Source organism: Loxodonta africana, chromosome 6 (assembly GCF_030014295.1).
Source record: "Loxodonta africana isolate mLoxAfr1 chromosome 6, mLoxAfr1.hap2, whole genome shotgun sequence".
NCBI classification, from domain to species: domain Eukaryota; kingdom Metazoa; phylum Chordata; class Mammalia; order Proboscidea; family Elephantidae; genus Loxodonta; species Loxodonta africana.
In genome coordinates this window covers 81,486,565-81,512,753 of record NC_087347.1, presented here as the reverse complement: position 1 = coordinate 81,512,753, position 26,189 = coordinate 81,486,565, and the positions used below count along the sequence as shown (strand labels likewise).

Sequence of the window (26,189 nt, the reverse complement as noted above, 5' to 3'; positions counted from 1 at the left end):
ATTAGTTGAGCTCCTGACTCCTCAGTCATCCCATAAATAATCCCATGCCTAAAGCTAGCCCTAGGCAATAAACCACGAACATTTTATTTTGTTTAAGCTGATTTGTTTTTTGTGATGTGAGTCAGCCATATATCTCTTATGACCAAAAGAGGCCTGTTTGAGTAAGTAAAAAAATTTCTGGCTGTATCTTCCTCTTACTGGTCTCCAACAAATATATTTTTCTAATGAAAGTGGTAAGGCTAGAAAATATGCAGAATATATTGATTTAATAATTAGAACTGTTTCTGATTATTATTGGTGTCATTGCCTGATTTTTATTTAATTCTTACTTTACTGAGCAGGTGTTTCTTTTTTATGACTGGGTGAAACTCACAGATTTTTGTTATCAGAGAGTCTTTGAGTTTGAATCCTGCCTGTATGATCTTAGGTTAGCTCTGTGATTAGTTGACAGACTGGCCTTTAGGATTTCACTGCCTTTTCAGTTCCTTTTTCTGGTTGCTTTTCGAAGATTTAAATAAGAGAGAAAATAATGATGCTGCAATTGCTGTCTCTTCAGGTTAATTTTCTTCTAGGGAAAAGTAACTTTTATGGCACAAAGTCTATCTCTGTATTGAATTAGCAAATAACTTTATTGGATTCCAGATTCTCTGGGGCTGAGGCTAATACTAACTCTGTGTGAGACTTTCATTAATTTAATTGCTCTTCTATATGAGTTTTTCTTTTTAACCTCTCAGTATTTACTTTGTTTTTATGTTTAATTTGAATTAGTTATATTGATTGAGTGACTCTGGCTAGCAAATAAAAAATATGAGCAGAAGCATTATTGGCTAGCAAAATTAATAATTGAAATCATCCAAGTTTTAACATTTTTGTTTTAAAATAAACCTGCAGAAGATCTGAGTTCCATAATCGAAAGCTTTGGGCTGTTTCACGTGTACGTCCCTGTGTACACTGTGAAGGTGTTTCTCTTCACAGTTTCCCCGCCCTCTAGTGGTAGTTATAATGATTCCACTTTGTAGTTCCCGCACAGGAAATGCCTGTTCTTACTTCAGTTACCAGAATCCTTGTACAGGAAGTTAGGTGTGGTCTTTGAAGGAGAATTAAAAAAAAAAAAAGAAAAGAAAAAAAGCATGATGGAATTTTAGCTGCAGTCTTCTTGGTGCCAGTTTGTCAATCCCAAACTCTGGGTGTAAAAGATTCTGCAGGGGTAATGTTTTTTAATATTCTTTTTATGCTTATTCTCTTTGATGCTTCCATAGCTTTAGAGTAGAATCCTTGGGGAATCTGCAGGGGGACCAGTTTCATTCTGAAGCTGTTGGCTGCATGTCTTAGCATGTGTCTTCTATTAGAGCATCCAGGTATGGCAGTTTCATTTCCAAGAGGGCAGGGACCATCTTCAATCCTATGCCTGTAGCTAGGCATGAGGGGTCTCGGGATGGATGAGGAAAAGGAGGGATGTCCTGGAGGCACTATGATCCTGAGAGGGCAGTCTGCTAATATCAGCTCACTGCTGGCGTCTGAAAGGTCTGCTTCAAAAGGAAATTTTATGGAAATGGTACAATAGCATATGTTATTTTAGATTTCCCTCTGTTTTGTCTGGCATGTACTGCAAAGATTAACCATATATTAGTGCATTTTACTCTTAGAGAATGCATTTTATATATTTAAATGGCAAATCTCATTCTTGTGTAGCGTGAAGGTTTAAATGGATTGATTTTTTTTTTTTTAAAGGAAAGCATAGACAAATGATTTTGTACAGATGGCATTCAGGAGTCAAGCCTTTCGGTTGTATGGTTTTAAATAGAACAGAAATCTCTGCTGCTGATTCAAAGATAACAATTTAGAATGATTGGTGTGTTGTGTTGAATTATATACTTTAGTATAGTAAAATATGATTAGAACACCAGTAAAACTCAATTATATTATACAAAAACCCATATAATAGGTGTTTCCTTAAAACACAAACTATCTTAAACTTCTTATTTTCTTCATGTCCAAATTCTGAAATGGCCACTCTGACTGCTATGCTGGATTTTCTGTGAAATGGGCACTGTTGGAGAAAATGGGTTCTCTCTACTGTATTTCCTAAGGTACTGCAAATTTGTTCATTTGAGAAGCAATTGTGCTAGCTAGCAGCAGGTTGCTAAGCCAGGGAGTCCAAGCCACAGACCTCTGACGTAGGTGACTTCCTGCTCGGTTTGGCAGGAGCCGGATCCCTTCCTGTGCAGCTTCCGAGCAGTTCCATCACAATCGGGCATCCCCTGTTCCTTCTCCCTCCCTTGCTTTCAGCAGTGTCTACCTGTGTTTCCACAGCCTGGGATTTCAGGATCTCCAGAGCTCTTTCCCAGGTACGTTGATTTTGAGTGAGCTTTTTTTTTTTTAAAAGGTGGTAAAGTGGGCCAAAGGGAACATGGAAAAATAAGAGATGTATGTGCAAGATCCTCATAAGCCTGCGTTCTACAATTTTGTGATTCTTCATCTCTTGTTTTGAATCTCTGATATTTTTTCGGAAAGGATGCTGAAAAAGATGGCTGCCAAAATAGTCACACAAGTGTAACAGCAAGCATAAGCCAGTATCCTCCATTTCCGAGCTCTGACTTGAATATTTTTCCCCAAGTAACATAGTCACTTAAAACATTTTGGGTGTGGGAGATTAGATTACATCATAGACACCTACTGAATGTGGAAGATATATCTCCATGCAAGCAAATGAATGCATGCATCAGAATCCCTGAATGCCAAATACAGCATCTTAAAATATATATATACATAGAAATCTTGGTTTATATATTTTATCTCAATGTCATGCAATTACTCCCGTTACCTTTTATCCTAATGGCCATTACTTTTTTTCCCCTTGTTTCTATAGCACTTTCTTATGCAAGGAGCTAAACAGTGATTAAAGGAGCAGGATGAAAAGATGGCACAGTCAGTGCTGGTACCTCCAGGACCTGACAGCTTCCGCTTCTTCACCAGGGAATCCCTTGCTGCTATTGAACAACGCATTGCAGAAGAGAAAGCTAAGAGACCCAAACAAGAGCGCAAGGATGAAGATGATGAAAATGGCCCAAAGCCAAATAGTGACTTGGAAGCAGGAAAATCCCTTCCATTTATTTATGGAGACATTCCTCCAGAGATGGTATCAGAGCCTCTGGAGGATCTGGACCCGTACTATATTAATAAGAAAGTGAGTTCTTAGTCAACTTGCCTTTCCTTGCCCAACTTACTAGTTGTTTCTGGTCTAGTCTCAAGGTGTCTGGTAAAGAGTGTTGTGCTCTCTTCTTTTCCTTCTAAGGTATGACTAGGATTCTAGGTAGGTCTAACCAGGTAATGGGTCCATTAACTTAGAAGTCTTTTGGAAGCACCCACCTGAGCTTACATCCCTGAGACTGGCAGAAAACTAGAGTCATCCTGCAGTGAAGGAATTGGAGAAGGGCAAAAGACTATTTGCCTCTTTGAGTGCTCATTATATTCCTAAATAGAGTGAAAATTAACTCCAATTCTCTTACAATGTGATAAAGTAAAAGTGAAAACTGGGAACCATTTATGATAAGTTGACTTTGTATTTCCATGAGTAGTATCTAAATATCTCTTTACAATCTCTATATCTATAAAAGCTTCTTTGATGTTCAGCAGGTTTATGTGTTCATCCCATAGATTTTTGCCCTTTCCATGACCCTATAGAAGAAAACACAGCAGTTGATTTGTAAGTGAAAAAAAAGTTTGAGCAAAAAACACACCTGGAAAACCCTGAAGTTCCCATGAGAAAAGTTTATCTAACCGAACTAGTTAAAGCTTCATTTTTGTGTTGTATGTGAATTATATATAAATGCAGTTAGCAGAAACTAATATAAAAACTCAGTAAAAATGCTTAGAGTTCCTGTAATATTGACCATAAATTTTCTTCTTTAAATCCTCATGTACCTTACCAAATTCAGGAGAATTTATGGTGCTCAGAAAGAAATAGCACCTATTGTCATTTCATAAGTGGTGATTAGTATATTACTGCATTGTTTTATGGAGCAATTATTTCTAAATAATGGTCTCACATTTCTCTTAAAGTATCTTTAATGTGAATCCTAAATTCTGTTTTATGTGTTGTCTTTTCTTTTTCAGACATTTATAGTATTGAATAAAGGGAAAGCAATCTCTCGGTTCAGTGCCACCCCTGCCCTGTACATTTTAACTCCCTTCAACCCTATTAGAAAATTAGCTATTAAGATTTTGGTACATTCATATCCTTTTTTCAAATAGTCACTTAATATAATTTTGCTAATTGACTAAATTATTGAGTAGGGCATTTTCTCAAAATATATGTGGCTGGCAATGTTACCTGCTCTTTTTCTTTCCTCTTAGTACTTAGCATAGTGCATAAGTGGAATCATGGGTAAGTACACTATTTTTCCTCACCTTCTAACTATTTCTCCTTTACCTGACTCACTGCTGCGTTTCTTCTTGTTTTCTCTGCTCCCTTATGAATTGCTTGCTGCATCCACATGTTCTTCATTAATTTTGACCCTATTACTGTGTCTTCAATTTTCCAATGTTATGTAATAGAGTAAACTTCATGAACTAATGTTCTTTGCTGCTTTTCCATTTGGAACATATATATATGTAATTTGAATTGTATACTTTTATATATTTTTGGTCTGAATTTTATTACTTTTTGCTTTTTATTTCAGTGTTTGAAAGCTTTAAGTTAGTAAATGTTTACAAGTGTGACTATATAAACACTAACCTGTCAAGTACTTCTTAAAATCACTTTCCCAACAGTGATTTCTCTTTTTCTTTCTTTCTCTTACTCCTTCCTTCCTTCCTTCTCTTGGCAGTTGTACCTATGTTACATTCAAGGAACAGGTTCTGCTATAGTTATTGCAAGCTAAAGGCTTAATGTCTATCTGCCCATATACCTCCTCATTTTATTTTTCATTCTCCTTTTTTTTATGAAGTATCTACTTTCTGAAAATTGGATTTATGATATCTTGGTGGGCGGTAGTAATTTGGTTTACTCCTGGAAGTTAGGTAGAATAATTAGGAATGAGAAGCTTTATTACAAGCCAGGAATAGTGGTCTGGCTGACAGCCAAGCCTGGAAAGGCCAAGGAAACAAAAGTTGGAAGACTCTGGCTGTGACAGGCAAGGGCACTTACAAGAAGAATGCAGAAGGCTTGGAATGAGGACTGATATGCATCAAGTACCAGAGGTAAGGAAAGGGAAATGGAAATTTAAACAAAGCCTTAGACAGAGTAACATTTAACATTTCTTCTGTTAATGTCATTGCCCCTAATTTCCATGACATGGTCAGCCCAGGGTCTCACCCTTGCAATATATAAGCTCACCAATGCTAGCAAGATGACAAAATATTTGAATTAGATAAGGTGAGGAATTAGATAAGATAGGAAATCTATAAGTGCTGTTTAGGGAACTCATCACAGTTATGAGAGGAGCAGGTGCAAAGCATATCTCCAGGCTTGCCCGGCAATGTGATAAATAATATCCATAGAAGCATGGGATTCTGGAATTCGGTCTCCTTTTAATAACCTCCAGTTCATTTTTTCCCCAAGTTTTGCATAGACATAAACATATTTTCATTTGATATTTGTGTTTTAAGATTTTCTAATTCCGTATGAATTACCTTTAGCAATAGTGTTTTGCCACTGTTTTTCAAGCAAGAAAACTCAGTTGTGAGAAGAAAAAAATGTCTTTGAGTCAGTTCAGTATTAGGAATGGACAGATTGTAAGTATTTATAATCTGTCCACTGAATAAACCCTTCCATAAATTATTTATTATATATTTAAATAATTGTATAACTGGCATAGTGGTTTAGAGCTACAGCTACTAACGAAAAGGTTGGCAGTTTGAATCCACCAGGTGCTCCTCGGAAACCCTACAGGGCAGTTCTACTCTGTCCTATAGAGTCGCTATGAGTTGGAATCGACTAGATGGCAATGGGTTTGTATAAACATAATTTGTTTGTGAAATTAGATGGAAAACTAGGGATTTATCCTCATGCTCTGTAGTGGACAGTGAGAGTACATATTGAATAAATAAATGACTAATGAATGAGAGGTTAGAGAATCAGATACAAAACAAGTGACAGAGGGAAGATTTAGATGGATCAGAAAAATCTATTTTGTCCCAAATCTGAATGATGAGATGGAATTAGGAAAGCTGAGTATTAAAGAAAAGGACACTTTTTTAAAAAGAAACTTTTGTGGGAAGATTGTATATTTCTTTGAAAACCCTGTGAAAGCTATTATCCCTACTCCATAGAAACCTAGACGGTTCATGGAACCCAAAAATCCCAATCCGAGACCCTATGGAAAGAGAGACATAGGATCCTTGGGTGGCACAAATAGTTCGTGCTCAATTACTAACCAAGAGGTTAGTGTTTTGAACCCACCCAGTGACACTACAGAAAAAAGGCCTGGTGATCTGCTTCTGTAAAGATTACAGCCAAGAAAATGCTACGGAGCTCACTTCTGCTGTGTAACACATGGGGTTGCCATGAGTCAGAATTGACAACAATGAATTTGTTTTTGTTTTGTTTTGTATTGTTGTTTAGTGAGAGAGACTCCCAGTGGTAGAGGGAGATAGCAGTTTTATAAGTTCTGATTTTGAGGGTTTGAAGTTGGAACCCAGAAGAAAGAACTCAGTCTCCATGGGGCAGAGTTGTTAGGTGGCCCACAATGAAGCACGTTGACATGTGAAACCAACCAAGGAACAGTATGCCAAGCTCAACTGTTGGCTCTCCTATTAGATTACCAGTTGTTTATAGCCATAAATTTCTTCCATTATAGAAGAGTGTTTTTTGGTTGGTTGTTTTACTCTCTAATTGACTGAATTAGAATATTATATTTCAGATAGCTCTCCTTGGAGTAGAGATACGAGAAAAGAAAAGGCAGATGGGCTTATAGTCTAAGATGGAGATACCCTTCAGGCTCATGCTGATGGTGGCACAAGTGATCAGAGGTCCTGATAAACATAGATTTATGTAATACTGTAGAGTTTGCAACTGGGTTTCCCAATGATTTTGTCTTTTATTCCTCAAAACACAACCCTAGTCTCAAACCCTGGTCTTCTAACTTTAAGCACAGTGCCCTTTTCTGTAAGTAAAAAATGTTTGGAAAGGGTCACTATGGGTTTGGGGACAATTTGGAGGTCATTGTATGTTGATTATTATTATTTTATAGACCAGCAAATGGCCCACAATAAAGAAATTAGTGTATTAAACTTGTACTGATACCTTTACTTCCAACAAGCCAAAAACCAAAGCAAACAAGTTGATTGCAACAAAATGCCCCGTGTTTCATAAAGAGTTTTTATCTTCATTATGAGCTATTGCATACCAAAATAGCCTTGTTTCTTTATTTTGGCAGAAGGGTAAGTTATGCTTACTATGTTTTTGCCAAGGTATATTTTGAAAACTGAAAATGGTTTGACGTGTCTAGTATCTTGTTTTGATAGTTAAATGAAACATAGTTATATTTTCTACATAGTTAACAAGTTAAAAATAATCTATATTCCTAAAATTTTCCATCAGACTTCAAAATGTGTTTCTGGTTGATTTTTATTATTCTAAGTTAATATGTAAATTCTCCTCCTTTATTTTACATTCATTACTCATTCATTCATTCATTTATAAATATTTATTGAGTACTACTATGTGTTGGCACAGTGGTTAAGAGCTACAGGAAGCTAAACAAAAGATCATCAGTTTGAAACCACCAGCCACTCCTTAGAAACCCCATGGGGCAGTTCTACTCTGTCCTGTAAGGTCACTATGAGTCAGAATCCACTTGGTGGCAACAGATTTGGTTTGGTTTTTTTAAACCATGTGACAGATATTCCTCTAGGCATTGGGACGCAGCATTGAAAAAGACAAAATCTCTGCTCTTGTGTAGTTATATTCATTCATGTGTGTGTGTGTGTTTGTGTGGTTTGGGAGGAGAAGCATAATAAATAAATCATATGTCAGCTAGTGATAAGTCCTATTAAGAAAAATAAATCAGCGTAAAAGGGAGGAGTGACAGGGAACTGTTTTAGATAGTATAATCATGGAAGTTCTCTCTGAAAAGGCTTCATGGAAATCTTGGAGAAAAGTAAGTGCAAGGGGAACAGCAAGCATGAAGGTAAAGTACAAAGGTGGAAGTACACTTAATATGTTCAAGAATCTTCAAGACCACAGGGGCTGAAGTCAGTGAGAGTGGAGGTCAAGGGCTGAAGTTATAAACCATAGTAAAGACTGAATGTACCCTGAATGTGGTTGTATTTGATGATTTGAGAGTTTTCAGCAGAAGAATGTCATGACCTGACACATTTTAAAAGGATCACTCTGGCTGCTGTGTGGAGAATAGACTGCATATTGTGCAAAAGGCGAAGGTGAGGAAATGGATCAGGGCCTACTATAATCATTTAGGCAAGAGATAATGGTGGTGTGGACTATGGTGGAAACGAAGGTAGTAAAACATCATTAAATGTAGGTGTATTTTACAGAAGAGCCGCCAGGATTTGCTGAGCAATTGGCTATGGAGTATGTGGGAATGAGAGGAGCTAAGGATGACTCCAAGTGTTTAGTTCAGAAAGAAAAATGGAATTGCTGTTTACTGAGCTTGGGAAGACTTCAGATGGAGCAATTTGGTGGGTAAATCAAGAGCTTCATTTGGAACATGTTATTTTTTAGACACCTATTAGATATCCAATGAATGTGTTGAGGAGTTAGGTGTATATACAAGTTTGGAGTTCAGGAAAAGGATCAGAACTGGATATAGAACTTTGAGAGAGGTCAGTGTATAGATGGGTTTAAAGTCATGAGACTGTATTAGGCCATCAAAGACCCAAGTCACTTGACTAATGTTGAGCCATTCACAAAGGATAGGAAAATGAAAAACACAGGTTTTGGCATCAGAAAATCTGTATTAAAACCCCACCTCTGAGATTTAATTACTAGATAGGTAGCCTTGAGCAAAGTTACTCCAACTTCTTTGAATCTGTTTCTCCATCTTTAAAATTATATTCTTAATTTATATATCAATAATAATAAAATGTATGTTCTTAGCACCATGACTGACAGTAGGTTCTTCATAAATGGTAGCTATGACAGCCATCGCTGGTAGTGGTAGCTGCAATTCTAGCAGCAACTGCTGCAAGGTCATCAAAAGGGGAAATGTCTCGTATTGCATGAGGAATTCCATGAACAACCCTTGCAAATCACCACTCTGATCCGGCTTGGCTTTGAAAACAAACTATTTATAAAGCGCTAGAGTTTGGACTCAACTCATCGCTATGAGTCGGAATCGACTCAACGGCACTGGGGTGGGGTAGAGTTTGGAGCTGTAAGTGACCAACACACAATTTGGTCAAAACAAAACCTCCTTGTTTTGCATATGGGTTAATTGAGACTCAGAGATGTTTAGTGCTTTCTAATTTTTAATGCTATACTTTATATCTATGGCAGAGTTAAGACTTCATAAAAGGTAGGTCTCCTTATTCCTAGCCCAGTACTCTGCATTTTCAATCTAGCAAAAGAAAACCAACTTCTAAACCTCCAGGTATAATGAACCAGGGCATTATCAGTATCTCTATCTCTATGCATTTCAAAGGCTCTTTTCAGGGGCTCCTACTTACTAATTGATTAAATAAGGAAAAATGGATTTCTTAACTCATCCCAAATTTATCTGGTATCTACATACAAATTTTGTGTGTTGGTTTTGTTTTGTTCTACATCACTAAATACATCACTAAGAATCATTAAAAAGGGGAAAAAAATCTATTTAGAAATCAGACTCACCATGGTTTTCTACGCAAAAGCCTATACAGATACATAGGAAAGCGAGAAAGACTGGATAATCTACTTTCTTAAAGACTACAGCCAAGAAAACTCTATGGAACAGTTCTACTCTGTTACACATGGGGTCACCATGAGTAGGAATCAACTTGAAGGCCAGGGGTATAGGAAAGTGGGAGGGGTGGAAACAGCTCAGAATTTCCATTTCTTCTGCTGTCAATGCTCAGAAGTTATCACAGTTACCTACTTGCAAATAGGAATTTGTTAATAATAAAATCAAATAACTCAAGAGTTGACTAGTAAACATACGACATTTACTCAATGAATATTTCTACAGGGCTTAGAAATAAGCAATGATATTTACTCTATTTTGGATCCCCCATTTTTATGTTAGAAAATGTTCGTTAAGAAAGCTTCTATTTCCATTTTCATTTGTATAAGAAGTCTGAGCCTCAAAGAATTAAATAACTTACTGAAGCCCACATGGTTGGTAAAGGATGCATCTGATTCACAACTCCTTGTTTTGAAGGTCATGGATATAAGGTAGGCCTGTCAGTACTTTAATCATCTAGGCTACATGTCAAAGACAAAGTAAACCATTCTCAGTATAAACTTGAAGAGGTTTTTGTTCATCATATCCATATAGAAAATATTTTAGATTTGGAAACTGGCAGGCTAATACAAATGTATAGGTTAACAGATTTTTATTAATATCTGGCATAAGGAAATGAAGAGCCTTGGTGGCATCGTGGTTAAAGCTCTCAGCTGCTAACCAAAAGGTCAGTAGTTTGAACCCACCAGCTGCTCCGCTGGAGAAAGATGTAGCAGCCTGCTTCCGTAACGATTTACAGCCTTGGAAACCATATGGGGCAATGTCCTATAGGGTCACTTTGAGTCAGAATCGATTTGATGGCAATGGGTTTATAGGGAAATTAATAGATTTAAAAGATAATTTTTTTCCTGATATTATGTAGTCTGCTTCTATTTATTTTATATTCCAAAGCTCTTAAGGAGATATTGTTCAGGGTACATTATTACTAAGAAAAATGTACCCCAGCTTATGTGTTGGCCTACATAGTATTTAAAAAATAATATAAGAAGAATGCATTTTGCTATTAGTTCTAGCCCCTTGAATTCTCCCTTGTTGTGACATGTCTATATCTTTGCAATGTATGGTTACACCAATACAAAATCCACATCTGTGTTATTTTTTCACATTTATATATTTGTTATGAATATCTGAAATTCTATGATTTCAGTCATTTACCAAAGTGCAGGAGTTTGAAACATAAATTCACAGTCATTTAATAAAGCTAATGTTTTTTTTTTTTTTAATATTTAGAGACACCTGTTAAACCAAAAGCATAAAAATACGACTCTAGCTATCACTTCTTTTTTTTTTTTTAAGGTTAAACAATTTTACTTGATTTTTTTAAGTATGTCAGAATTTTCAACTTAAGTTTATTTTTATTATTAAAATTTTAGTCATGAAATGTGGAAAACGGTTTTTAGCATAATTTTTATTAACTGACTTACTGAACAGTAATCATTCTATTATTAATATTGAAATATGTATCTTACTTTATATAACTAAATTTTACCATTATAAAGAATATATATTTTTAAGAGTCTTTAAGCTTTCAGTCCATTATATGACATAAATCTCATGAGGCTTAATATTTCCACTTTATTTACTGCATAAATATTTACTTTCGTGAAGACAAATTTTGGGCTGAATTTTTTGTTCCATGTTACTAAATGCATCATCAAGAATCATTAAAAAGGAAAAAATTTATTTAGTAATAAACAAGTTTCAAAATCCATTTGATTCTACAGTCAACTTACACTATGAGAAATGGCAGATACAGTGGTGAACAATATAGATGAGGTCCCTGCCCTCATGAAGTCAACAGTCTAGTGAAAAAAATACATATGTTAAGTAAGTCCTAGGTGGAATAATGTAAAATATTGTAGGAGAGTGGGGAGGCCTAAACAGGTCAAGGGCTGTTGTGAACAGTTTCATACTGATAGAACTTTTGATTTGAGTACAGAAGAAAAATTACAAGTTAGCTAGAGTGAAATAGAGAGCGTTTCCAGGAAGGAGTGGTAACAGGCACAGCAAGGGGAGGTTAGAGGCAGGCATTTGCCCCCAGACACAAGTCCAAAGGGACACCAAAGGAGGCCCACCACAAATCACACACCCCACTGCAGTGGGGGGTGGATTGCAAACTTAGACATTGCCCCTGCGCACATATTACCCTCGCTATGCCTCTGGGACTGGCATTTGCAAAAACCCTGATTTGCAAAAGAGCTCATTACATTGGAAGTCTAAAACACATACAATATTATTGGAATGGAGAGAATGTCGTTGAAGAGTGAAGAAGATGAAATCGAAGTAGAGAGTGGACAGACTTCTTAGAATCTTGAATCTATGTTAAGACGCGATCATCTTACTGAGAGTAACAGAGAGTCGTTGAACTGATTAGATTTACATTTACAAACATCACTTTGATGCAGTATGTAGAATGTACTGGAAGAACTCTAATGGATTGAGAAATAGCAGTACAGAGGTAACTAAAGGGTCGCTGAGTCGGAATCGACTCCACAGCAGTGGGTATAGTGTCGCCATGAAAAGGAGTCAGCTCGACTGCAACAGGTGAGCATAATAACCTAGGTTGGAACTGATGGTTACTTGGACCATGCAGCGATTGAGAATAGAAGAACTGGACTGAATCCAGAGATGGAGTCAGATTTGACAAGAGTGGTGCTAATCTGGATGTGAGGATTTGGGAAGAGAAATTCAAGATTGTTCTTAGTTTCTCAACAAGACTATGGAACACTTTCTAAGATGTAGAGACCCCAAAAGAGCAGTATTTCAGAGGTGAGGGGAGATGGGTATAAAAAGATTTTTAGTTCAGGTTTAGAAAAAAATCTCTAAATGACTTTGAAGTGCTGATGAGATATGTAAGTACAGATGGTATGTGGACGATTGAAGTCACGTAGAGTTCAAAACAGATCTAATCTGTAGAGAAATATTTGAGATTAGTGAGTATGTAAATGGTACTTGAAGCTATGTTTGTTGTTGAGCTCTACTAGATGAATATAGCAAGACAGGAGAAGGGGGCTTGGGATATACCAAAAACAACAAAACCAAACCCAGTGCCGTCGAGTCGATTCCAACTCATAGCGACCCTATAGCTTGGAATATAGCCCCAGGAAAGTGCAGCATTTCAAAGAATACAGAAAAATCATTGTCCATGAAGAAAACCAGAGTGTTGAGACCCTGTAAAAGCAAAGGGAAGAGAATATAATGAGAGAGGGAAAATCGACCTGTTGATTGCTGCCGAGAAATCAAGTCAACTAAGAATTCAAAATTATCCTTTTGCTTTTAGCGACAAGGAGATTTTTGTTGTCTTTAGAGAGAAAAGTTTCAACGGGCTTGTAGGCTGAAGATGTCATTGATACACAAATAAAAGATAAACAGCTCTTTCAAGAAGTTTGGCTGGGAAATGGAGAGGAGGGATAGAGCTGTAAGTTATTGAAGAAAGTTGTGGGTTATAGGAGAGTACTCTTTTTTAAATTTTTTTCCAAGGTAGTAGACATAAGCATATTTAAGTATTGATAAGAAAAGGCCAATAGAGTGAGAGCCATTAAAGATAAGTCAGGGAAAAGATAAGATATTGCTGACGTTTTCTGGAAAGGTTGAAGATATTCAGTATATGCGTGGAGGGACTGGACACCTCAGGAAGGAAGAATAGGTGCCAATACGGAGAGATTGGTCAATTTGGGGTGGGAAGTGGAGACATGGTGGGCTGATGCTATCTTTTCTCTCTGGGAAAAGGGCAGTGAGGTCATCTCCTTGAAACTGAGAGAGAAGGAAGAAGAGGGTTGGAGATGTGAGGAGAGTGGAGAATATTTGAAATCATCTTTGCAGAGAGTAGGAGAAGGAGCCAAGTGGAGAAATACAGAACTGTGTTGAGGACCATGGAGGTTGGTGACCATGCATTTATAATGGTGTCAATCTGCCAGCGGTGTTATTTTCTTCAGTAGAGCATAGCAGGCCAGCAGACACAAAGGGTCCTGTAGTTTATACAGTAGAAACATACCATCTTTAATTTTATCTTTTTATTTGTGTTCCACAATAAAGTAAATGTTTCTTCTTCAAAACGAGGTTTTTCTGTTTTGTTAGGTTGTAGTGCCCTCAGGTGGCTAATCGACATCATTCATTTGTGACTGTTTTCATGTGGATGCATTTGAAGAAACTGAGAATTAAGCATTTGCCTTATATATCACTGCTAGTAAAACGAAAAATAAATTATTGCTTTGACTAAGCCATTTGCAAGTGCGAAGAAACTTCATTTCTAGATGAACATGACATTGGCTCTTCACTGTCCCACAGTGCTGCACTTGAAGTTGTGTTGGTATTTTGTTATATGAAAGTAATATGATTTAACACAAAAATAGAGTGAGAAGGGGGATGAATATAATTTATTCCCCTCTCTGGGATTTTTATAATTGTCTAAATTTACATTGATCAAGACCAATGATTTATATAATTACAACTTCATCCTTATTGTGCTTTTTATTAAACATGAAGGAAAACTACTTCAATTATGTAACTACTAAATATTTTCTTGACCAAATTTTGTTGTGTTGTTTTTCAGTATAAACTAAAGGACTTTGACTATGCCCACAAAGGTAAAGTGGGATAGGGTAAAACAAACCAGATGCTTGTTATATGCAGTGTTCTTTATGATTTAGAAAGTAAGAAAAGCCATTTATTGAACATCTACTACTTTAACATATTTTAATTTGATCCTTACAGCAATCCCGGCAAATGATTACTTTTTTTCTCACTTTTATGGTCAAATCAACTGAGAATCAGGGAGCTTATTAAGTATTTGGCCAAAGTCAAACCTAAGGAATGCCATTGCTGACACCAGCCATCTTCTCTGACAATTTAGAATTTTATGAGCAAAATTACAGAAAGGCCCTTATTATAAGGCATTCCTCTAGGGTGACACTTAAAATGAAATTATAATGCACTTGGTTAATTGCTTGAATTCTCCTGTAGAATTTTTGCCGAGTTTTACATACATACTGAGTTCGTAGTTCATTTGTTCATCTGAGCCTGTCATTAAGGAAACTTGAATTGAGAAATTACGTATTCACCAATAAACTTATGTTCCTGCCTTTATTATTTTTAATAAGGAGCTCTGGTGGTGCCGTGGTTAAGCTTTAACTGAAAGATTGGCTCCATAGGAAAAAAGACCTGGCAGTCTGCTCCCATAAAAAATTTACTGCCTAAAAAGCCCTATGGGGGCAGTTCTACTCTGTCTTATAGGGTTCCTATGAGTTGGAATCGACTTGACAGCACACAACAAGAGCAATCTTTTCAATGACTAAAGGCACCTAAATAAGCTCAAAATAGTTGCTAGCATGGCCTAGATATGGGGTTGCTGAATTACAGAAATGATAAAAAACAAACCAAGAAAACTCAATGATAAAATAATAAGAGCTTAAGAGTTCTCAACTTCATCGTGGTGAATGGCATGATGGTGCACGAAAGTAAAATTTTTTGTTGAACTTTGTATTCCTTGACGATATTCTTCACTTTATTCAACGTGCTCATCATGTGCACTATTCTGACCAACTGTGTGTTTATGACCATGAGTAACCCTCCTGACTGGACAAAGAATGTGGAGTAAGTAGAAAGTTAAAAATATCTTTCAATATTAACATCCCTTTTATGTTTCAAATTGTGCTTTTAACATCTTGAGATCTCACCCATTTATATAGCAAATAATACTAACTACTCTTAGACAGTGATTCAAGTTCATTTCAACCACTAACTCCTTCTAGGTCAAAGCTCGTGGCAGCTCATTGAGTTGCTTAACTTACTGCACTGGTTTAACTTCCAGTACTTGTAGCCCTTTGTCTTTCTTGTGAGTCTCGCACTCTTCTGAAGGTCTCAGTGATTACTAATATCCACTGATAAAAGTCATATCTAGTTTGTGTGTTCCTTTTCTGTGGCTGTGACAGTGTTATACTTCACTAGTATTTTTCGTGGTTCTTAATAGTGCATTTGGAGCCCTGGTGGCACAGTTGTTTAAGTGTCTGACTGCTAACCAAAAGGTCAGCAGTTCGACCCCACCAGCTGCTCCTTGGAAACCCTATGGAGCAGTTCTTCTCTGTTCTATAGGGCCGCTACGAGTCAGAATTAACTCAACAGCATCAGGTTTTGTTTTTCGATAATGCATATTTTGTGAAACCCAAATGCTTCATTCATTTTTGGATAGTATTTATTTGCTTAAATCACTTTATAATATGAATATTTTAGAATATAATAGGATCAAAGCCAGTGTATTGCAGGTAATACCTTCATATCAAGCCATATAATCTGGATCCTTTAATTAATGTGAAAAGTGCAATGGTCGCTTAGTGTCAAGAAGAATACCTTTCAGAATTTAATGTTTCTTTTTGCCCTAAACCCTTCCTAAGGTCTATATGATAGGGAGACCCACATGGAGGCCTCAAATTTTTTCGTTTGTTGTTTAGGTCTCCTTTAAAACATACGTGTAAATTACCTAATCAATCTTTAATATTGGCTTGGCTATTTTCTCTCAGGTACACATTTACAGGAATTTATACTTTTGAATCACTTATAAAGATACTTGCAAGGGGCTTTTGTCTAGAAGATTTCACATTTCTACGGGATCCCTGGAATTGGTTGGATTTCACAGTCATCACTTTTGCGTAAGTATCTTACATTTTTCATCGTGGAAGAGTAAAGCATTGATGGGAGCCTACACTGTATTTCTCCTTGGTGGCTTCCCTTGAGAGATCAAGCATTTTTCTTAGTTGTCTCGTGAATTTAGAATACTTTTCTTCCAATCCAATTATTCACTTTGGAGAAATTAACAACTATTATAGTAAATTATATGGCTTTGGTTTCCCTGTCTGCTGTAAAGTAATGAAATAACGTTCCTGCAAATAGCAGAGATTATGACTGATGACAAAATGTTAATTTTCACTTAACTGGGAAATCTGATGGCAACACTCTCTGAAGTTGAAAAGGTCTTGATGAAAGACCAACATAGCCTTAAAAAATAGGGTTTCCAAAATTCTAAATAACATTGATTTAATTCTACAGGTATGTAACAGAATTTGTAAACCTAGGCAATGTTTCAGCTCTTCGAACTTTCAGAGTATTGAGAGCTTTGAAAACTATTTCTGTAATTCCAGGTAAGAAGAAACTGGTATAAGGTGGTAGGCCCCTTATATCTCCAATTGTCTCTCGTGTTCTGTCATTGTGTTTGTGTGTGAAATCCCTATTACAGATATGTGACAGAGTTTGTGGACCTGGGCAATGTCTCAGCGTTGAGAACATTCAGAGTTCTCCGAGCATTGAAAACCATTTCAGTCATCCCAGGTGAGAGCGAGGTTAAACACCGAGGCTGATTTTAGCTGTATCGGTGCCAATCGCAGCTTTAGAGCATAAGCCTTGTTGCTTGTCACATATTGCAAATGTATATGTAAAAAAGCAAGAATCAGTACACCAGATTTTGGATGGATTTGATTCTTTGCTTTTTACTGCGCAGTTGCTTTCTTTAAAGTTCCCCTAAATCGGCCTTTGAGTTTAACAAGTTTTTGCATGAGGCATTTTCAGTAACAGGCTACATGGTTTGCATCTTATAACATCAAGCTTTTCGCATAGAAGCTAAATTGAGACATTCAAAGTGATGCAAATTTGACCATTCAGGTCCTAAACTGATATATTTTTTTAATGAGGTAAATGAAGGGAATAGCAAGGGATAGCATGAGAGTTGCATGGGGCTCAGTTTTCAGATGTCTTCCTTCTTTAACCCATACTCAAGCTTGTAGAATTCATAAATATATGACCATATAATCCATTGACTTTAAGATTTCTCAATGCTCTATTCATATAGACTTTTCTAAAATCAATAAGGGGTTAAGGAGTAAGACATCTGCAAATAAAAGCAAAATATTTACATAGGGTTGATGTTTAAGCATGAATAACAAAATCATTTCTTTTGCTCTAAGGAGTGTTTGGAAATACACGTTTTTTTCATTTCCATTCACAGTGTTCTAACGAACATACAAGTTCTGCTACTCATTCATTTCCACCAGCTAGCAGGCTTTTCATGAAAATGTTATTCAATCACAAACATAAAGTGAAAATTGTTGGCATTCTGCATGATATCTTTATTTCCCAGGACAAGCTCATGTTTTTGTTGGTAAAATAGCTATTGAATAAACTCCCTCTGGTTTTATCTGTAGGCTTGAAGACCATTGTGGGGGCCCTGATCCAGTCAGTGAAGAAGCTCTCAGATGTCATGATCCTGACTGTGTTCTGTCTGAGTGTGTTTGCGCTAATTGGGCTGCAGCTGTTCATGGGCAACCTGAGGAATAAATGTTTGCAATGGCCCCCAGATAATTCTACCTTTGAAATAAACATCACTTCCTTCTTTAGTAGTTCATTGGATGTGAATGGTACCATTATCAATAGGACAGTGAGCATGTTTAACTGGGATGAATATATTGAGGATAAAAGTAAGATATATTCTTTTGAACATCAAGTCCTTTAAATGTTGTTTAGTCCTTTAAATATATAAATATGTATGAACACAGTGGAAATTATCTCAGTTTTGATATGAACCAAATGACTTAGCCCAACCAATTTAAAATAACACATGTAATAGAGAAATAACACATCTTACTCATTTTTCTTTATATCAATGAACAAAATAAAAGATAAGTGTGTGTTTGTTTATGTGTGTATGTTTGTATTTTTTTGCATGAGATTGTATGAATATGTATGTGTCTATGTATTTTACTGAGACCACTTTTGCAACTTAGTAAAATTACATATACAGTATACCCTGAAAATAGGAATTAGATATACTTAGAAAATATAACCCAAAAGAAGCGAGTTTATAATGTTCATTTGAAAAACAGTAATCAAAAAACAAAACAAAACATTGACTTACAGCATCATAAGAAGGAACCCTGGTGGCGTAGTGGTTAAGTGCTAGGCTGCTGACCAAAAGGTCAGCAGTTCAAATCCTCCAGGCGCTCCTTGGAAACTCTGTGGGGCAGTTCTACTCTGCCTTATTGGGTCACTATGAGTCGGAATTGACTCGACGGCAGCGGGTTTTTAAGAAGGAACAAACACCTGAGCCCGCTTCTCATGGGAAATTAAATTTATATTGGCAAAAAATACATAAATAAATAAAAATGTCAGAACCTATTCTGATCCCAGGTAAAGGGTATTTGTAAAGTAATATTTTATTTGCATGGAGGCATTTAGAAGCAACAAGGCTTCCTCCTCTGTCACTTTTTGGGCCAAGGAAACAGTGTCAAGTTGACAGTTCTTTCTTAAAGTATCCCAAGCAACTTGAGTTTGTATTTGCAATAAATGTTGATATCAGAAAGTTATAATTATTCTTCCTGAATTTTTTCTTTTTAAACCAGACTTATTATGTATTTGATTAATCAAAAATATTATATTTTAATATTTGTTTATTATTTCATTATTATTCAAATGAAATCTCTTCATTCGTCTATATGCATATTTATTATTTTATCGATTTCATTATGATTGAAATAAATTTGCAAGCTTAATTACCTAGATGCAATGGTTGAACTGTTTTGAGGGCTTTTTAATGATTCTTTTTATTCCTTGCTCTTTAAATAGGTCATTTTTATTTTTTGGAAGGGCAAAACGATGCTCTGCTTTGTGGCAACAGCTCAGATGCAGGGTAAGTGGTACTTTTGTATAGAGTCTCAGTCCTCACTGCTCCATCGGCCTCAATAACCTGCCACTTCCTACCCACCCAGCCCCCGCTAGCTCCTCATTCAAAGACCTCCATAAATTCCACTTCACGCTGACTCCCAGAATAGCTGGGATAAGTGAGGATTCTCACCTCCTTCACACACTCATATGCAGCAATTATTTTTCCATACTAGGTCACATCCAATCTTCTAAATAAGTACAATAAAAAGAGAGCGAGCAGCAGCACTATACATAAGAAGCTTAAGTTAATAGAATTAATAAGCATGTACTCTTATAAGTGTGATGTTTTATATATGCTAATGTAGTCCCCATGGGCTTAGAGTGTAAGATCTCTGAGGATAATGTCAATATCTGAGGCATGGTCAGGGTTTGTCTACCATATTTTAGCAAAGTGGTTAAGAGCATAGACTGGAGAGTCTGACTGTGCGGGTTCAAGCCCTACCTACACCATAAATGTCACCTCCCTTTGCCTCAGTCTCCTCATGCCATAAATGGGTGTAATAGTAAGGTTGTTGTGAAGATTAAGGAGATGTAATGTATTAAGTGGATTAATGTATACATAGCTCTTAGACCACTCAATAAGTACTTTTAATTATGGTGATTGATATCATGTGAACCTTTATTATTGATAAGTAGGAACCTGAAGATAATGGCTGTAAGAATTCAGAAAAATTGCTGTCTTTCCTATTTGGCAAGATTTTAGAATTATAGACAGATGTCTGATAGAAGATAATATTGTACACATTTTTACCTGTAATGAAATTCTCCATGATAACAGGCTTTGCGTTTGGCTCCTATGATAAAGATAATGCTGCCTTTATTCTGGATTCCAGCAACATGCAAATCAGACTGATTTTATTTCCTCATCTATACTGCACTCAATGCTTTATGTACCCTATCTCATTAGATTCTTGACAATTTGAGAGTCATACTCTGTTATTAGCCTGATCTTACAAATGAGGTGCCCAAAGATTAGCAAAGTTAGGAAACTTGCCCAAGATTATGGAACCCAGAGTGGCAGACATGATATCAAGGGCAGGTTGTTTTTACTATCAAAGTCATACTATCAAAGCCACATTATACAAGACTATTCTCTCTTCTCAATGTGCCCCTCAAACTCTCATTCTTTCTTCACCTCTCTGCCCTACCCCTACACTCACACACACTTCTGTATCTAGATATCTTCAGTGAAAATCAGTTTTTCCGTATAGACATATTTATTTGTTCATGTTCACAAGTATCAAAAAATTTTAATCATTATAGGATTGCTTTTACATAGAAGCATGGTAAGTATAATAATGACAAGTAATCAATCACGGATAAACACAAAATTAAACTAATATATGCTGTTGTATAAATCAGTCTAGGTGGTGCTGGGTTAAGTCCTTGGTAAACTAAGAGAAAGCTGCTTTCCCTAGTGGTTTACAAAATAGCTGCTGACATCTGTAAAACAGGAAAGGTCTACAAGCCGACTTGCGGTTGCTGAATGCCTCTCTTTCCTCTACCTAATTACAGCCAGTGTCCAGAAGGATACATCTGTGTGAAGGCTGGTAGAAACCCCAACTATGGCTACACAAGCTTTGACACCTTTAGTTGGGCCTTCTTGTCCTTATTTCGACTCATGACTCAAGACTTCTGGGAAAACCTTTATCAACTGGTAAGGACAGAGAAAATGATTTTTGTGAGAAGCATGAAAGCCTGACATCAAAAAAATTGCTGTACAATCTTTTATTACAATAGAGTGTAAGCTTGTAGCACCCTATGTAAAATTTATGAAGTGTCTCTTCCATTCTTGCAGACACTACGTGCTGCTGGGAAAACATACATGATATTTTTTGTGCTGGTCATTTTCTTGGGCTCATTCTACCTAATAAATTTGATCCTGGCTGTGGTGGCCATGGCCTATGAGGAACAGAATCAGGCAACACTTGAAGAAGCTGAACAGAAAGAAGCTGAATTTCAGCAAATGCTCGAACAGTTAAAAAAGCAACAAGAAGAAGCTCAGGTAGAGTTAGCAAAAACAGCACTTTTTTTTGTTTTTGTTTATCTCGATTCTCAGGCCTGAATATTGAGGCCAATGTTGTTTAGTACACAGAATTGGCAATAGTAGTTGGCATTTGAAGCACATCACGTTTTTAAGTGCTAGGAGCCTGTTTGATTATTAGGAAATTATTGTTTTATTTTGATGATTATTGTCAATATTAATGGCCTCTAAACATGGGAAATTGTAATTACTTTATTGGCTTTATTTTTCTACCCTTTAAGGAAACTATTAACACCCTCACTTACTCACATTTACACTGTAGTTCCACGTGCCCTCAATCAAAATATTTTTAACTGAAAATTTAGTTATAGTTGCTTCTTTACTACAGTGTCACTGTAGGTAGGAAAAGTCAGAAAGCCAGAGTCAAACTGAAAGATTATTTCACAGAGTTTGAAAAGACAAGGACCTATTCAATATTTATTCTCCTCTGTTTGAAGAGTATATAACTGTAAGTTTGTGGGGTTCCATAAGGGGAACATAGTGGGTAAACATTACAAAATAACTACATTCTCTGCCTCCCACCCTATAAGTCCTTAAATTTGGACTTAATGAAGCTTCAACATAATTGTATTTGCTCAATTTAGTGGCATTAATTAATCCAATTGCCTATTTTTGGCATTTTCTGAATGTTGAGGTCAGTTTCCTTTTAACACTGAGATCCTTAGATATGTAATAAAGGTCAGACAAGTAAAATCTACTTGGGTAGATTATGTTTTTCTAACATTATGTTTTTTCTAAAACTGTACTATAATAGCTAAATTCACACAGAGGGCAAAGATCTGGTATTCCCTGATATATGATTTATAGTATGTCTTTCTTGTTCTTTTCCTATTGAGACACTTAAAGAGAAAAATGTATTTATTAAAATACTTGACTGAATTAAATGTAGTAATTTAGACCAGCGCTAAAATTCGCATTAAAGTGTATCTGTGATGAAAGCAAACACCTCTCAGGTTTAAATAAAAAAAAAAAAAATTATGCTTAACTTCTACCATTCTTAAGATATTGTTTAAATAATAGCAAAATCTGCCATGATATTTAAGTGTCATGTTCATGTTATTAAAATTAGAAAGGATAATGTGAGGCCAGAACTTGAATGTGTCCATCAAATTCACATGTATCATCTTCCACGTGTCAATTTTCTTCTTTGATTGATCTAACTACAATCTACTGGTTTTCAAAATATAGAGTAGAATGGACCTTTTTCAAGGTCCACATTCACAGTATTAAAGGTAAGTTAAGCAGTAACACGGGTAAATTTAAAAATCATTTATATGCAACTACTATTTACTTTGTGCTATTCTAGGCAGCGGCGGCAGCAGCATCCGCTGAATCAAGAGACTTCAGTGGTGCTGGCGGGTTAGGGGTTTTCTCAGAGAGTTCGTCGGTAGTATCCAAGTTGAGCTCCAAGAGTGAAAAAGAGATGAAAAACAGAAGGAAGAAGAAGAAACAGAAAGAACAGTCTGGAGAAGAAGAGAAGGAAGAGAGGTTCCGCAAATCTGAATCCGAAGACAGCATAAGAAGAAAAGGTTTCCGTTTTTCCTTAGAAGGAAGTAGATTGACATATGAAAAGAGGTTTTCTTCTCCACACCAGGTAAAATTACCAGATTATGTTGCGTTTTCCTAACAAATGATTTCTTTTTCCGAAGTTGTCAGAATTTGAAGGATAAAATTCCCTTCCTCCTGGATGACACAATGCTTTCAGAGTGGCAATGATCATCAAAATATTTTGGTTATCACTTAAGAGAATTTGCTAGTTTTACAACGTTTTGAATCTTTAGAGCATAGATTCCACTGGACTTGGGAGATTCAGGGCCTTGAGATTTTGTTACCTGCTCAAGCATTGCGGGCAGTTTTCCACATGAAGAATCGTCAGCAGATGGTCTCCATCCATTCTTAGTTCCTGTGCCTGGACTCAGTGAACTGTGGGTTTTCTGAGTGGCAGGTTCCCAGAACTCGACCGTGGACTCTTTGAGACCATCTGTGCGAGTGTTCCCATCTACTTACAAACTTCACATGAAGAATGAATTCTTCATTCTCTTGTTTCAAAAGAGCTGGACCAAAAATTTTTTGCCCCGTTCCTGGCTAGACATACTTAGGAAGATTTATGACAATAAATGTACAGTGGTGTTTTATGCTTGATTATCTGTGTTTCATATTTAATGTGAAATAGTGAGGTAAACGTTTACCTGGTTCCTCTGGCTTACGTACCCGCACAAGCTATTGAAACTTGAAAAATTTAGGATCCTTAATTGCCTTTGAAATTACCAAAAGAATTAATTACCAGGAAGACCGGTCATCAGAAGACAATTTCACCAGGACCGAAACCTTAATGCCCATGTCATAGCAATTACAACAGCTTTGATAGCAACGATAATGGCTAACAGTTGTACAGTGCAGTGCTACTTGCAATATATATCAATTCATTTAACCCCCTCACTACAACCCTATATAAATACTGTAATTATCATCTCCAATGTACAGATGTAAAGAGAAGGGAAGGGTTATATCCTTTGTTGAATGCCTATTTTATGCTGGGCCTTCTATTTACACCATATATTTAATGCCAACTGCAGCCCTATATTTTATTATTTTCACTATTATTTAAGCACAATGAAGTTAAATAAATTGCCCAATATCACATAGTTAGTAAGGGGTGAGGTGGTGTTCAAGTTCGGCCTCCAAAACCTTTGAACGTTCCACGTCCTCAGGCTGACAATAAAGAATACCTTTACAAATAATGAGGAAATTTGCAATGGATGTCACTTAAAAGATACCCGTATTTAGGATTGTACTTGTTCTTAGTGCGTTTTATAGTATAGACTGTCTCACATATTCTTACGTTTAATATATGTAAATTTTTTGTAGGCCACTCTGATTCATTCCAAATCCAAATGGCATTACGAGATGGGATAAATTAAGAGATTAGTGGGGTTGAATTCAAATTTAAAATAGAATTTGGTCTTTTTAAGCTAAATATCAACACTCATTCTCCATCATTCGTTGTCACAATCATCATAATTCCATTAGTGGGGACATTAATCTTAATAAATATGAATCCTGTAGAAATCAAATCCCCTTTATATAGGATCAGTAATTTTGAAAAACGAAGGAAGGAAGGAGGAAGGAGGGAGAAAGGAAGGACTGGTTGCTTGAAGCAAAATTGCCTAAAGGTAAAACTGCATGTCAACACTTACTTACAGAGATTCTCTTCAACTGACTTTAAGACATTATACATAGAAAAGAGCTAATTCTAAGCAAAATAGTGAAGCTTGAGACGGTTAGGCTGTGTTCTGTAAATTTTGCTCACAGATATCATTTTCTCAGTACTCTTTTCTTTTGTCCTTTATTCTTTATTTCCTAGCAAGTCAGGCATTGTAAGTGATCACTGAGTTATACAGTATGAAATGTCAACTCAAATTGATATCTTTTTCTTAAGAGGTATTTGTGTAAAAATAGAATTAAGGACTTCTTTTATTTATATTTTGTTTTAGCATATTAAGGAAATAGTCAAACAATTACATAGGGGGAAAAAAGAAGGGGGACAGGGAGAGGAAGAGAAAGAGAGAGAGAACAAAAGAAGAAAAATAAAATCCCCTTGCCATCCAGTCGAAACACACTAACCCCACTTTGCAAGCCTTGGAAGTAAGGCTAACAATGTTACATCAGATGTAGATTATTAATATGGGTACTGTGATGAAAGGTCCATAGCTTCTGTCAGGGCTTTTGAGGATTCAAAACCCCCCAATTTTAAGAACTACTGTTTTGTAGTGACAGAGTGGAAAGAAGAGTAACCATTCCTACCTTCATATTGAAAAAGAATAATGTAGGCTTTTACTGTAAGCTTATCATTCTCTCAGTAGAATAGGTAAATTACATAAAATAATTTTTAGACTCCAATTTGACTGGGTAGTGTGGAAGAAAAGGAGAATGAAGCCAAAAGTACAATCTCTAATCAACTCTCAAGACATTTGGACATTTTGTTTTGAAACCTTTATAAGATATAGTTGACTTCCCGAAGTGATTATTTCCCTTGCTGTTTGTTATAAACCAGGAATTTTGCTTTTTAGAAATTCATTTGATATGGCAGATTTTTTTTTTTACTGGCCATCTTTATTTATAGCATAGCATTTAATTGTTATATGTTTTAGATCAATGTAAAAAATAGAAGTTGATGATAACAGATGGGGTGCAATCTATTTTCATAAGGTTGTCACATGTAAACTATGCTCTTGTGTGGCATAATTCACTTTTGAACTTTAAGAAATGTTGTGTGCAATTTTATAACTTATTTCCATCCAATTTTTCCACTAGCTGTTATTGAATGGAATACTTGTGATCAAAATATAAGCTCTCTCACCAAGAGTGATACATATAAATAATTTCTACTGTATTTATTTCCAAGCATTTCTTCTTTCTCTCATTTTGAGCTAATGATAATCAGAAGGCCACAAATCCTGCAATTATCATGTCCTCAGAGCTAATTCAAAGTTCCTTGTAAAAAGAGAGAAAGGTGACACAAAAGATATTGAAGGTTTATA

The 26,189-nt window shown here is 36.1% G+C and overlaps 1 protein-coding gene across 11 annotated transcripts in view; it reads left to right on the top strand.

The window, feature by feature from the left end:
• Positions 1-2,919: 2,919 nt before the first annotated feature.
• Positions 2,920-26,189, top strand: part of SCN2A (sodium voltage-gated channel alpha subunit 2) — a 97,398-nt gene continuing 74,128 nt past the window's right edge. For 6 of the 11 annotated variants that reach the window (XM_023542881.2, XM_023542880.2, XM_064287046.1 and 3 more), the window contains exons 1-10: positions 2,920-3,187; positions 4,117-4,235; positions 15,402-15,491; positions 16,415-16,543; positions 17,128-17,219; positions 18,089-18,361; positions 19,506-19,569; positions 21,120-21,261; positions 21,403-21,609; positions 22,955-23,242. In XM_023542881.2, coding sequence (XP_023398649.1) covers positions 2,921-3,187; positions 4,117-4,235; positions 15,402-15,491; positions 16,415-16,543; positions 17,128-17,219; positions 18,089-18,361; positions 19,506-19,569; positions 21,120-21,261; positions 21,403-21,609; positions 22,955-23,242 — 1,671 coding nt within the window. In that variant the 5' untranslated portion in view covers position 2,920. Of the gene's footprint in view, positions 3,188-4,116; positions 4,236-15,401; positions 15,492-16,414; positions 16,544-16,940; positions 17,033-17,127; positions 17,220-18,088; positions 18,362-19,505; positions 19,570-21,119; positions 21,262-21,402; positions 21,610-22,954; positions 23,243-26,189 lie in introns of all 11 variants that reach the window. The other 5 variants (XM_003405823.3, XM_010602863.3, XM_003405821.3 and 2 more) reach the window with 2 other exon arrangements.